This window comes from Triturus cristatus, chromosome 4_2, assembly GCF_964204655.1.
Source record: "Triturus cristatus chromosome 4_2, aTriCri1.1, whole genome shotgun sequence".
Lineage (NCBI taxonomy): Eukaryota > Metazoa > Chordata > Amphibia > Caudata > Salamandridae > Triturus > Triturus cristatus.
The window spans coordinates 510,809,150-510,824,015 of record NC_140586.1 but is presented as its reverse complement, the minus strand read 5'-3'; the positions used below and the strand labels follow the sequence as shown (position 1 = coordinate 510,824,015).

The 14,866-nt window shown below is 42.7% G+C and overlaps 1 protein-coding gene across 2 annotated transcripts in view; it reads right to left on the bottom strand.

Annotated features, from left to right (window-relative positions):
- The window catches only part of LOC146834640 (di-N-acetylchitobiase-like), a 77,092-nt gene that overhangs the window by 60,466 nt on the left and 1,760 nt on the right, over positions 1-14,866 (bottom strand). For both annotated transcript variants that reach the window (XR_014960648.1, XM_085602110.1), the window contains exon 2: positions 3,844-3,982. Coding sequence is in view for 1 of the 2 variants with exons in the window: in XM_085602110.1 (XP_085458236.1) it covers positions 3,844-3,982 (139 nt within the window). In the remaining variant the exon portion in view is untranslated. The remainder of the gene's footprint in view (positions 1-3,843; positions 3,983-14,866) is intronic.

The following is a 14,866-nucleotide window of genomic DNA, read 5'->3' as shown; positions in this document are numbered from 1 at the left end:
ATATCTGAAGCCATACACGTGGATAAGGGAGATTGGTCACTGGTGGGGTGGTTCTGGGAATTGATATCTGCCTGGGGTTGGAAAGTTCTGATGGTCATTGGAATGATCTTAGCCATTCTTTTCCTGTTCTGTCTGTGTATACAGTGTGCTCCCGCGATATGTGGTCTCTGTACTACCTTATGTGTAAGGAAACCTGTATCGAGGGACGAGCTAAGTAGTAGGATGATGCTACAGCAACATCTCCATGACTTCGTGAACATTGACCTAGACTCGGATTAAGATGAGTATAGTGATTGCCTATGTAAGGGCAAAAGGAGGGTCTGTCGTACTTTAATATTCGGGACCGCGTAGGGGACAGGGCCCTACCCCTGTCTATCTTGGTATTAGCGAACCGCAAATGGTAAATGCGGCATGTACGAGTGCTTTATATACCGTTCTAGCTATGAATGCACTGTGCACACGTTATTCTGCTTCACTACGCGGGTTCCATTTTGGAAGCAGTGGCCATCTTGTCATTGCCCTCACATAGGCTATAATGGAGTAAATACGGGCCTCACAGTACATGGGCTTTCCCTCTGACTTCTCCGTGACCTGGGCAGCTGGCTCTGCTGCCCCCGGGTCAAACCGGTCTCACGAGCTCCCCTTCCTCCGTCCACCTGTGATTAGCATCAGGGCTTGACCCGTCATAAAACCCTTTCATTCTACACAGTCCCCCGGCTAATCTCTTCCACACCTGCTTGTTCCTGCTTTATGACTTGTTTCCCAAAACAGGAGATGCTCATGTTTATTGGGGGGTCTCTTTACATCAAACGTGGGATCTGAATCTTACTGTGTAAATCATTGTGGGCTGGCCGAACTGGAATGTGGGATGGTCATCATGACTCTGCTTTTTCGTTTGTAATGTATACCTTTATATGGCCATATCGTAAACCAAGGAATGTGTGCCTGGAGCATGATATTTTGTACTTAAGGAGAAGTCCGTTCCTATGATTTTCAGCAGTCTCCTGAGAACATACACGCTGTTGTACTTCTAGGATACCTGTCATTGGTCTGCAGCCAATAAACGAATCTTTGACTTCACCCAGAAGACTCTGTGTTTCTGTAGGTCCGGAACAGGGTGAACCCAGAAGTCATAGGGTGTGTGCCCCTGCACCGCTGGGTCTAAATTACCCAGTACTTCAAGCTGCGGCTATTCGGATATCCATGGAGTTCAGATATAACATGTAAGGATATGCTCTTAACAGCTTTGATGGGCTAGTCAGTTTCTCTCGCTTTTTTTTAATCCAATGTAAATCATTTTATTACCAATGGCATTGACTGTTAGCGTGCAAAAAGGGTTGCTCTAGGATTCTTCCTTTATGTGGAGCTATGCACTAGTCTTCTATGACTATTGATCTCTCTTAACTAGTACACTGATGAATAACTCATTTGCCTTAGGCACCTAAAACTTTGTCCAGAAAGGAAGTGTTTAAGTTTAATTAAACCGAAGGTTTTCACACAAAAACAAGCATTGGTAATGCCAATAGGCCTGGCTTAAAAATAGCGTTGTATGGTAATGTGAAGCACTTGCAGTAATAGCATAGGAATAGATATGTATTTGTGTGGAAGCAAAGAACTGAATGAGCTGTTGAAGGTCAGGTGACAGTTGCACTGTCAAACCAGAGCTTTCTCCCATCTGCTGGGCTTGCAGAGAAAAAGTACATAAATGATCTTGTTATCCAAGACACTAATAGCATTCCAGCGTCCTGTGTGCCCTTGAAAGTTCAAGCTTAGGCAGGTGGATAAATAAACAAACTTATCACAGCGGTGGAGGTCAAACACCTTTTCTTTGTGGAAGCACAAACTTCTGCACAATCAAAGCATGAACTCCTGGCCCAAACATGTTGTCAGAGCCAAAGCCGCCATCTAGTGATGACCACATAATTGTTTAGCGACAGCTGCACTGTCAAGCAATAGACCAAAAAACCATCGATGATACTTAATGAAAGGAACTCTATCACATACACTCACCATTGCTGGTACATCAATTCTGTATTGCCAACAGTTACTTTTCCAAACTGAAAAATAAAAATATCTGAAAATACTGCTTCAAAATTTTCATGAAGCGACTTTTGTTGCTAGACGCTGCTGGCTACTGTCGTTTGACACTGATTTTTTCGTCTGGAGGAAGTATAAAATATGAACTGTATTTCAATGACAAATACACTTAAGAAAAAAGTACTAGATGTCTACATTTTGCTATTTTTCAGCACAAGAAATTAATTTACTCCAATGATAAACTCACTTATCAAAAAAGAAACATGTATTGATAAATTTCAGAATTGATGAAAAATAATTTCCTTAAAACCGGTTAAAAATGTGTGTTTCATGAGCCTCCTAGTTTTGCTCTGCTTGGATTCACTAAGAACACCATTGGGGAGGTAGGCTTTAGGGCACGGACTGTAGTTCTCAGATCCGTAAATTGTGTTTGTTGCAATGTTTGTTGTTGACTTAATGTCAAGGGAAGGGCGTAAACCTAAACAGTATATTACTCGCCTTTGGGGGGCTGTTTCTTTGCATTATCACACAGTGTTGGTTGTTTAATGAGCTAACCAGACAAGTTACTTTTAAGTCAGGGCACAGCCTTTACTGGGGTGGAAAATCTCACCATCTGATTGAACTTTAAGTTGTCTGCATGTCACGCCTGGTGTGGGAACTGGTTTTGGTGGGTCATGGGCAATCGGGGATTACTGAGCTCTAATTGCGTTGATTGAGGCCTTTAACATCAGATAGATCTCTCTCTCTCTCTCTCTCTCTCTCTCTCTCTCTCTCTCTCTCTCTCTCTCTCTCTCTCTCTCTCTCTCTCTCTCTCTCTCTCTCTCCTCTCTCTCTCTCCTCTCTCTCTCTCCTCTCTCTCTCCTCTCTCTCTCCCTCCTCTCTCTCTCCCTCCTCTCTCTCTCTCCCTCCTCTCTCTCTCCCTCCTCTCTCTCTCTCCCTCCTCTCTCTCTCCCTCCTCTCTCTCTCTCTCCCTCCTCTCTCTCTCCCTCCCTCCTCTCTCTCTCTCCCTCCTCTCTCTCTCTCCCTCCTCTCTCTCTCTCCCTCCTCTCTCTCTCTCTCCTCCCTCTCTCTCTCTCCTCCCTCTCCCCCCCCTCTCTCTCTCCTCTCTCTCCCCCCTCCCCACCCTGGCACAAATCAGCAAGTCAAAAAAGAAGTGTGGCTGGGGATTGGATTCACACACATAGGCTGGACTTAGAGCAGTTTTTAACATTGAGCAAAGTGGTAAATAAGATTAAAAAAACTTGATCATCAATAAATCTGCTGATTTTGGGATTAAAGTTAAAACAAATTTAGTTTTGAAAAGGGATGAAACGATTTTTTGTGTACTTCGCAATGTCTGATGCAAGATCCTTTATAATAAAGAAATGGTGTTGCTCAGACCCTCATAATTCTTCAGAACGGTGGAAGGAAATGAAGCGCTGGATGGTAATTAAAAGGGAAATTAACGGTTATTTAATCTGGGATGCAGTTTGAAAGGAAATGGGGGATAGATGGGAGGTTTATTGCCTATGGGGACCAGTGCAGTTCAAGTCAACATTTAACTCATTACATAGAAATTTTTGATTCTATTTTGTATTCTCCTCTTAATTATCCGACTGATCAGCGGTAGAACCTTCTGTGTGTTTGTAATGCTGTTATCAGTTTTTTTTTGGTTTTTTTTAAACGCATAAGTTGAGTGTCTTCAAACCTACCTTCAGCCTTATTTTCAACCCATTGATGCTCTAAAATATCAAGATTTCGACTGTTTTTCAAAGCACTGGCATTGAGGACTAAACCCAAAGTCTATGTAATGGAGCAGTCACAAACCTTTCAGTACTACCCTTGCTCCTTTAGAATGAGCATAGCAAAGGAGCTCCGGGTCATACTTCCCAAATGCTGCAACAGTTGTGACCTGAGTCCAGTCATAAAACTTCCAGCTCTTCCCACCAACGTCAAACACGTAGACCTGATGAAACAGAACAAAAAGATTTTTTTAAAAACAACATAAAGCGACGGTCAACCACACCCCATTTATAAGTAGCACTGGATAACGCATTTGCCGCATCAACAAGAGAATTACAGGTTGGTACGAGGTTTTGACATTTTGATAGGAGAGAAAAAAAGAAGGTTCTGTAATTTATTGCAGAATTATTGATCCTTTTCATCCATCAAGTAGAACTTTCAAATACATCTAAAGCAAGAGGATGGGTGATATAATCATACTGTGATCCCAGTAATGAGAGAAACGTGCCCACCTTTCAAAGTGATAAAACTCTGAGGACAACATAGGCAGCTGGGGATTGAGAAGAGAGAGGTCAGTCATGTTACTGGTTTCCCTCTTCAAGCTTTTCTTGAGCTTTGACACCTATCTTTCCTATTTAGTACAAATGACTATAATTTACTTGACCCTCAATACATTTCCATGTAAACCATTTACTACTTTTGTGGAAGACTTGCAAATGAATGACACTGATTTGTATAAATCTGTACGTATTTGCATACGAGTTTAAAGCGCATTATATAGTCCCATTTTGTTTTTTTAAGTAACCATACAAATTAAAAACCTATGGAAGGCATGTTAGTAAAGTGCAGAAATTAACTTATTGCAGCATTCAGGAAAAAACCTCCAGATCTCTGCACATACGACAGGAAAGCCATCAAGTGGACACTGCATTAGAGGAAAGTATACATCTCCTCGTCAATGTTCATACCTTCCGGCTCCTTTGTGCCCATTCTAAGGATGTACCTACATTCCAGTTGTCTCAGGGCGTTCTCTCGCCCCCCCCCCTTAAGGTTTTAACTACCTGATCTAAGATGCAGTAGGTTAGTTTGGAAGGGTCTCTGTTATGGTACTTCTTAAAATTTCTTGCCACAGGATGTGTAGTGTCGTCATTTTTTATAGCATGCAGTGTTGAAGAACCCGCTTATGGGCCTCTAACGTTGTGCTCCCGACCTTGTCTTTAGGGCACGGACATTCTAACAGGTAAACCACATACTCAGACTTGCAGTTAAGTGGTTTTGAAATATTCAAATGCTCTCCAAGACAGGTTGTCACTTCTGTTGTGTTTTTGCCATGTTGGCAGGCCTTGCATTTCGTGCACTTTTTAAACCCTTTATTGGGTTTCAACCATTGTGGATGTGTGTCGGTGTAGATATTAACTAGTTCATTCCCTAGTGCCTGAGTGCGTCGATATGTTATGTCAGGTTCCTGTGTGACATCTGTTCCAATGGCCGGATCTTGTTTGACCAAATGCCAGTGTATATTCAATGCCCTCCTCAATTATTTGTGGTAGGGAATGTAGGTGGTAATGAACCTGTTTACAGGCGTCACCCTCCCTTCTTGTTCAGATTTCTTAAACACAGATCTGTTCTTTTTGCCTCTCTAGCTTTGAGTTTAGCTTGTTCCATGACAGGACGTTGGTACCCTCTGACTGCTAGTCTACCACATATTTCTCTTTCGGCCCGCTCATACTCCCCTCTGGAGCCACAGATTCTTTTGGCCCTCAATAACTCACCATAAGGAATACTGTTCTTGAATGATTGGGGGTGTGAGCTATTTGCGTGCAGTGTCGTTATGTCTGCTGTCGGTTTACGAAATACTGTGGTACAAAGACACTGTTCCTTTACCTCTATTTCATGTCTAAAAACTCGTTTTCGGTGTTACTGATTCGACTTGTGAACAGTTAGTTCAATTTGTTAGAGTTCGTACAATCAACAAACCTTGCCACAGAATCTAGATCGCCTTTCCATAAAATGAAAAGGTCATCGATGTACCGTAACCATATCAAAATGTGGGATGACCACCTTTCCATTTCAGGATCATGTTGCACCTGCTCCTCCCACCAGCCCATATGCAGATTCGCATAGCTGGGGGCAAAGCAGGTGCCCATTGCTGTCCCCTATTGCTGCCTGTACAGTGTCTTGTTGAAAAGGAAGATGTTACATGTAAGACACCACTTAATCATTTTGATCAGCATCTCATTATGATCAGCAAATCGTCTTGGTCTACTATTCAAAAAGTGCTCAACAGCCCTCAGTCGATCTTCATGGTGAATATTCGTGTAGAGGGAGTTGACATCTAGACACACCATAAGGAAATTAGCCTTCCAATGGATATCGAAGATCTGCTTTAGAAAGTCTGTGGTGCCCTGTATATAGGATGGTAAATCTTTCACCATCGTCTGCAGGTAAAAATCAACACATTTAGAAACGTTTTTCCAACAAACTTCCTATCGCAGAAATTATGGGCCTACCTGGAGGACATTCACTGTTTTGTGTACCTTAGGAAGAAGGTACAAAATAGGTACTCTAGGGGAAATTACTTTAAGTAAACTATATTCCTCCAATGTAATTAGACTACGGTCACATCATAGAAACTGTTCTTGAGTTTTTCATACTCTTCCCATGTAATGGTTCTGTAACATGAGGTATCCTTCAGTTGATGGTTAGCTTCATCTACATACATCTTTAGGGGCCAGATAACCACACTGCCATCCTTATCCGCATTGCATATGACACACTCCTTTTCCAATGAGCATTTTGTAATAACCATAGTTAATTCCCTTTCCCTGGGTGTGGGCCTACGATTTGTCTTAAGTTCTGTTTGTTTGATTTTCTTAATTTCCTCGACCATGGTTTCATTAAATGTATCAATGTTGTTGAATGGAAGGGTAGGATTGAATTTGGGCTTAAAGGGGGATTTTTCTGAGGAAGTAGGTCTTGTGGTGATCTGGGTCGCATGGTAAGGATCTGTGCTTCCCTCTGCTACCAATTCATTAAGAACCTGTAGGAGATTAGTATCTGTGATGGACATACTGGTATCCTGTTCGCCTCCAGATGGGGCTGCATTCCTATTTATGTTTTTGACCTGTTGCTTAAAAATCTTTCTTCATTTCAGCTTGTGTGTAAACTGATATAAGTCATTACGAGTTTGGTCATAGTTGAATTTAAGTTCAGGGCAATAGGAAAGTCCCAAATTTTAGATAAATTTATCTTCTGTGGTTAATGAAACTTGGCTAAGGTTAATTACCGTGTTACCATGTTCTACTTCTTGGTTTGGCTGATCGTTACTGCTCCTTCCTTTTCCCCTTGCCGCCCCTCCTCTTGTTCCTCTTCCTCTTTTCTGTTGGGGTGTTGGGCGATTGTTTGTATACCGTCCAAGGCATAAAAAACGGAACTTGTCTTGAACAGTGGTTATCTTCAGATTTTCAGTTGAGCCTTCTCGATCTGATTCAGATTCTGTGTCTGAGCTGGGATCACTTAGAGACACCTCTTGTCTTATTTTGTTTGTGACTACCATTCTTTCCCTCCGAATATCATACTTGCGTGAGAAGGTGTATATACTCCCAGTTGCGTAGTCCCTCTGTCACGCTGTAACTTGTGCGCCTTCCGTGCTGTTATAAGGTCTTCATGTTTTTCTACTCATTTCTTTTATTATAAATTTGCCAACAACGTCTTTTTCCGTTGTAAGGTTCAACTGGGTTGATACGTCCTTAATCTGTTGCACGATGTCTTCCCTGTTAATAGTGGCATACTTGATCAATAGTAGTGTCATCTGCTTGGAGCTTTCAGCATTTGATTCAGCCCATTCTTTTATCAATTCTGGATGAGGATTTCCTTAAGCCACGTGGTACTCTGCCCACCTCAATATATCTCCTTAAGGACTGTACCTCCCACCATTTAGAAACCTCTGCTTTGGTGAGTTTCTCCAATTTGTAGCGGAGCATTTGGAAGGATTCTCTGTTGACAGTGTCCTCTTTGGATGGCCCGGTTGTAACTTCATTATTAGGTCCTTCTCTGAATAGTCCTTCTGCTGTTTTTAATGTGGCACTGATCTGTTCTTCTGCCATGATGCTAACCAAGATTTTCTGGGGACTTGGGAGCAATGCCCAGTCCGTGTTGTTTCTTCTACACGGGTACCAGTATGTGTGTTTACACAAAACCGGACTCGTACAGCTCCCGCTATGCAGGCTTGTGAATGTTCAGCTTCCCGGGTAGTGCGAAACGAATATATATATTCTTACAAACTGCTTATAAAGCAGGTACAAATAGCCCCATCCTTCCATATATAATTCGCTGGTTCATCTAATCATAGACATCAGGTCCTCCATGTACCAATGTTTTCTTCTCTGCAGCGAGACCTGCTGCATTTTAAGATGGCTGCACAGTGAGTGAAAAGCAAGCCTCCTGCAGATTGGCTTTGCAGACTGAGTTGGGGAGCAGTAATGAAGAAACTAGCATTAGAGACGTATAGAAGTAGGATATACAACTCTCCCATAAATAGTTGCCAAGACTGGCTGGGACAGAAGAGCTAGCATAGACAACCACTAAAGCAGAAGAAGAGTCCTCACTTTCTCACTCATAGTGTTTCTTCCCGTCTGGTATCAGATTTCACTGTAAATCGGCGGGGAGGAGGCAGCAAATCGAATTTTCCTTAACTCAAGGTAAGATGTCAGGCGCTAGGTGAGGAGGATACAGTGGTATTAATGCACTGGAAAGTATTTCCGCTTCCGGTTGTGGTGCCGTGGAGACAGGACTTAGCTTCCAGATGTGATAACACGCCCACGAGTGTGTGTGTGGCAAGTTTTATCTCACTGAAGAGCTTTGGAGCATGTGATAACCATCATCAAAAACGCATATCCAAGCTCCACTGTATGCAGTAATCCTTGTCAGAAGAGGAATGCATAGGACAAAGGCACAGAATGCTTAGGAAACACAATCATAAGCATAACACGAGATGTAGTGGGGTTTGAGTATTTCTATCTGCTCCCACAATTATTCCACTTTTTGACCCAACCTCAGTGGATACCATTGTGCCCCACCCTGAGCCCTTTGATGCTATGCAGCTGAGCCAGCTGGTGCAGAACGTAGCAGCTGCTACCCCAGCACGGTAAGGTGAAGCTCCTCAGCCTAACCATGCACAAGTGTCGCAAGAAACTATGTCAGTCAATTCTCAGTAAGAACCTGCGTGTTACTAGGCATGACACCAAAGGGATGACAATAAAACATCTCAATATCAAAGTAATGGAAGTAGGCCCTTCCCATTAGTGCAACACTTTGTTTTTAGGACTTGGTACAACCACCCACTTCAGATTGTGGCTTCCTCTGGCAGTACTGGACTATTGCAATAGCCAGTCTCCCATGGTATGATGTTGTCCACAGGTTTTCTTGTAGGAGAAGGCTGGATCTGATTGGGTGATTTACCCAAGATTGTGGTAAAGACGTACCCAGCAGAAGGTTTCTAGATAGAGTTTCCCGGTTCTCAAGGTCTGCTCGTTAGTGCAATTTATAATTGAGCAGACTTCAGTGGGATGGGAAGACACAGCTCTGGTATATGTAGTGGATAGATGGCAGAAGATGCCCTGAAGCCTTAGCTGTGGTTAAATGTGGTGCAGGCACAGAGGATCCCCAAAAATTAGAGGCACAAGAAGAAGTGGTGTGGGGGCATCGCACTTAAAGAGCTACTCATTGCTCCAGTCTGCAAAATTCTCCTGGTTGAGCTCCAAGAGCCCAGCTGCAGAGTCCCTAACCCTCGAATATCAAATGAACAGACATGGTCGTTTTACAAAGTGCATAAACAGAAACCGAGTCCATGAAAATATTTGGCTGTAAAGCAGTCTTTACCTCTTGACTAATGTTAATTGCCCTTTGTGCTTACATTTACAACACATAATTTGCAAGACATTTTACAAATTAATCGAGGAGGTAAAAATCTAGCCCCCAGTAAGAAATCTTTAAATCCTGTATTTACTAGTGCTACTGGCCTAATCTGCTTACTCACGCAGTTTCCACTGGCTATTCCTGGCCCACCATGCCAGAAGAGCACAAGGGATTTTTACATACTTTGACTACTCTTTCTTCTGTGCTGGTTACACTCATGCTTGCAGCTTTCAAAAGCTGGGATTACATTTTCTTAATAAGCAAGCATTTCTCCTCTGTAAGCGGAGAAGACATCATAACCCAGGCCCAGCGTCACAATTTTCAGACCCAGCCTGGAAATAAGAAAACAAGCATTGGCAAAGCTAGAAGGTTTCGCCTATGCAAAATCTACTTGCTTAGTCCAATTTTTATTTACATGTCACACTGCTGTGCAACATGGCTTAATGTAAAAAAAAATGACACAATTATGATGCGGTCAACACTGGCCAAGTCATAGCGCTTTTTTTCTTCTTTCAGCCATATTGCATAGCAGCCCACGCTGCTGTGCACCAGGTAAAAAAAAAAAAAAAAAAGGGCAGGCAACATGTCCAGGAGCAGGGTGGGTGAAAAACAATGGCGGGCAGATTTTGTGGTGAAACACGGGTGAGGTGGATGTCCAAAAGTAACAAGAACAACAACAACAACAAAAAAAGAGTACCTGCAGGAGCCTGCAGCCAGAGGAAGGATACTGGCCACACAGAGAAGCCCAAGGATGAAGCTGATGCAAGGAGGGTTGGCAGACCAACGGTAAGTACAGAAATACAAGTGACGTGATATCAAACCAATGGTAAGAACACATCGTAAATGGGCAGGCTCTAAGCCCCTTCTAAAAATTATTATTATTTTTTCTTTAACAATAGCTTTTGCAGTAGGCGAAACCTAAAAAATAACATGGAGCAATGGAGGGGAGGAGCACACAAGTGAGTGTAACACAAAGAATGGGGGAGAACACACGAGGACAGGAACAAAACAGAGCGCTGGGGAGTATACATGAGAAACATGGAGCACGTGGCATTTAGGGATGCATACATGGGAGCAGTGGAGTGAAAGAGACCACCCAAGGAAGCGAGAAGGGAAAGAGGCTATGCCTCTTGGTAGGGACAAGCAATATGGGCAAGTTGGGACAAGGAAAGCCATCAAACAAGAAGCAAGTAAATGGGGGTGTTGATAAAGTCAACCAATAGGCAGGCTGTAAGCCCCTGGTAAGCCCACAATTGGTATTTTAGGAACCAGACAGTTTGCAGAGCCCTGTAGGCTCGACCTAAAAAGCTCATTACCAGATCTATTGAGTTTAAAGTATTATGGACTGTACCACTGGGTATATAGACATCCATGAATCCATTCTATTATTCAACTGTAAGAAGGAAGACTTCAACTTCAAATGCTAATGCCTAATAACCATATAGAATGTGATTTGATCATTAATCCGGTGTGACAGCGCTGTGAGACGAGGGACACACTGGAGATGCCGATGGGGTGTGGGGCTGGAAAAGCCAATTGCAACAGTGGTAGCTGCTGAAGAATACCATTCTTGAGGAACTGGTTGTGACCCTATACCACCAGTTATCATTTGAATCTTGGGCGGAGGAACCCAGTGTTAGGGGGTTCTTGCCACCATCAGAAACTAAACTCAAGAACACTAGAGGAAACTGATTATTTGCTCCATACCACACCATCCGGGACTGAAATGGCAGAATGAGAATCTGAGGAAACCTGCACTGCCAGTCTTTGGCTCCAGGTGCCAGTGATCAATGATTTGTTGATGGACATTAGGGAGAATTTAGCTTAAAGTCACAGCTAGTGAGAATCGCCAGGGGACAGACTGACACAATAGAGCTGTGGCAATTTAAAAAGGAATGTAATTTCTGCCATGATCTGCCTGGAAAGAGAAGTTGCAGCATCGCCTGAAGGATGAGGAAGATATCAAGGAGAATGTGGGCATTTCCTAAGATCAGGAGTGCCGGGAAGTGACAGTCCAGCTATGCTAGAGGTTTGTAGGGTCACTCGCCTTACACAGGTGGGGAAAATCTCAGAAACTGGTCCTGTTCTGTCCGACTTGGGAACCCCGAAACAGAGAAAGGAGGCAATAAGCAAAACATACACAGCCCGAAGTCTTTCCAATAGAGTACCCAGAATATTCCTATTTTAGGACCTAAACAAAGCGACTCAAAATGAGCTGCACAGCATCACTTTGGTATTCAGCAAAACTCTGAGTGCAATACGTAGGGAAGACCTATGCTTTTCCAGATTCCTAGGCGGCGAGGGACTTTTTAAAGGACAGTGTGTGTGTTTGGGGCAGTGTGGGGGAGACCGGAGTATGTTTGGCTGGTGGGTGATTCAGCCGGGCCCATGGAATTAAGCTATAAGTAGTTACTGTGTGAATCCCAAAGGTCATGGTTTCTACCTCCCCCTTGCGTCATCTTTTTTTTTTTTTTTTTTTAAAGTTCAACTAAAGCTCCATTTGATTTCTTCTACTGACCATGCGCAGTAATAATAAATGACTGGCTGCATGTTTATGACATCATTTGGTTCAAGAAACATGTACACATTTTATCCTCATAGGAATACCATAAAATGTTTCCTATAAATACACAAACCTAACTACATTGAGACCATGCATGTGTGAGAGAGACTAAGGCTTGTTGAGATAGATTTGTTCCAGTTAAGCAAATCTAAACACATTGGAGTATTTACATTTTTTACCTGGACAGATCAAAATATAATTGGAAGCACAAAAGGAAACTTACACAAAATAAGGAAATAAGGCCATGTTCTAATTTGAAATGAATTCTTAAACTGCTACAGCCGGTGCACCTTTTAGGCCCTCTTCTAGTCATTGAGAAGGCACATGTCATCAAAGTCTATTGGACCAAAGGGGCGAGTGTCACAGGACTGAATGTTCTTTACTTCCACTTTACTTTTTCATTGCCCTACCTCTTCATATGTTTGGAAGTTTATGTTTTTTCCTAAGATGACTAATGTCACACAGCAAAGGGGTATATTTTAGGATGGAATGAGTATGTTTAGGTCTTTACTCAACCCTCTAGAATGGACTAAATATGTTTAGGGCCTTATCCAACCCACTCACACACTGAACATATAGGACTTGTTTTAAATTATGTGTGGATTGTCAGTTACGTTTTAAGATTAAATAGTTCTGAATAGTAAGATTTTCATTCTCAAATGTATCAAACATGAAGGTGGTGGCGCAACTCTGGAGGGAATGGTAACTCCAAGGGCTGCAATAAAAAAAAAACAAGAGATCGGGAAAGGTAATCTTTGAGTCTGCAAAAAGCCCATGTCTTAGGGTAGTGACTTAGGAACTGTTGGGATGGCTCTCATCACGAGAGTGAGAGTCAGGGGCTGCTCTGGTGCCGAGCGCCGTTACATTGGCATTTATGATATAACGTTTATTTTTGGTGGACTGGCAGAAGAGCATGAAAGAAAAATCACACAGGGTCGCACTAAAATGCCCTATTGCCCCGTTTAGGCTCATTTGATATTTCCACTGGACTTTGATTGCCCTTGCATGTTACGGTTTAACTCAGGACACAGCAGTCACAGAGAAGAGAGTGGGAGGAGGGCGGGAGTGCAGATGGCTGCTCGCTCGTAATTAAAATAAGTTTAAAGTGGAAGAAAGGGAATACTTCAGCCACAGAACACTGATAAGAAACAGATGAAGAACAGGAAATGGTATGCTACAACCAATAGAAATAGAGGAAAAGTAAGTGGCAAGCACACGAACAAAAGAAAAGTAAGGTTGGAATGTAAGCCCCTTTTAAGATTTATATTAAATACAATAGATTTCATAAGCACAGCGCAAGCCCTGTGCAGGCGATACCTAATCACAAGCGCAGCGCGAGCTCTGTGTAGGCTAAACCTAAAAAGGGGTTTGCTTGTGGTCAGCTAATGGACAAGAAAGTCCAAAGGTTATTAGACAGCACATTTTTATATACCATGGATCTTCTTCTGCTACCACTTTAGAGATCAGATTGTAGATCTGGCTTTATACATCGAAGTCAGATGCATCCCGCTAGGCTATCTTGCGGACCTTTTTTGAAATTGCTTTACCCTCCTCTGAATATGATGTCAGGTTCTTGTCATTTTCTTTCTCCTCAATTTTCTCTTGGCATTGCCCTTCGGTGAAATTTTCAGCCATTTAAACCTATCTGCATCTTGTAAAGCAGTTCAAAATAGAACAAGCCTATGCGCATGGATCATATTTGCCATTATGAAGCAGCTGCCCAGACAACTCTTCTTTTAGGCATATAAAAAGTTTGTTTCTGACCAGTGAGTGCTCAAAATGGTGGAACTTGGTATGAATCAAATTCACCTCTTATCCGATCTTCTTGCAATCTCTCATAAGGTTGTCTGGTGCCGAGCATAATAAGTAAAGTATTGTATGTTACCAAATTATGTTGTCAAATCAATTGAGTGTGAGACATTATCCCTGTAATGACTACAAGCAGTGCTCAATTTCTAAAATAATAAGTGCTGGTGCGCACATTTTCTCTCAGAAACCTGGCATGTCGGGATTGCCCAACATCAAGGCTGCATTGTTCTTATTCCACCCCATCAATCTTTCTACCACCAATATACACTCCCTGTCTTTTTATTTTGCTCCTGATGATTATTTTTCATTCCTGCCTTTTTTCTTTGACACTGGTTTTCTGTCTTTTTATTCCTCTTCCTTTTATATTTTTCTCTCTCTTTCTCTGGGTCAAAGTAGTGGCGTAACGAAACTTGGGAAGGCCCCCCACACTCTGGACCAAGTCAGGAGCTCTCAGGCCAGGGGCCCGCCGCCCGTGCATAGGCCTGGAGCCTGGTGGCACCCCACACTGCTGGGGCTATTGCTACACCACTGGGTAAAAATCTGATGGGGAAAATAAGTGCCGCTCCTCAAACGTGGGTGTCGGTTAACCACAGGAGAGTTCACGAACAATACAACAGCTGTACATTTCAACTAATGTTCAGTCACTGATGTGGAGCCTAAATACTTAGTTCAACCTGTATAAAAGTAAGATTAAGCAGTTATTGCAGATACATGGCGCCAGCATTGCTGTAAAAAAGTAATCAGTGCTTAATTTCAGCCGGTGGTTTCCGGTGCGCGGCACTGAATTGTCAACAAGAGCACTTGTGACAGAGATAGCCA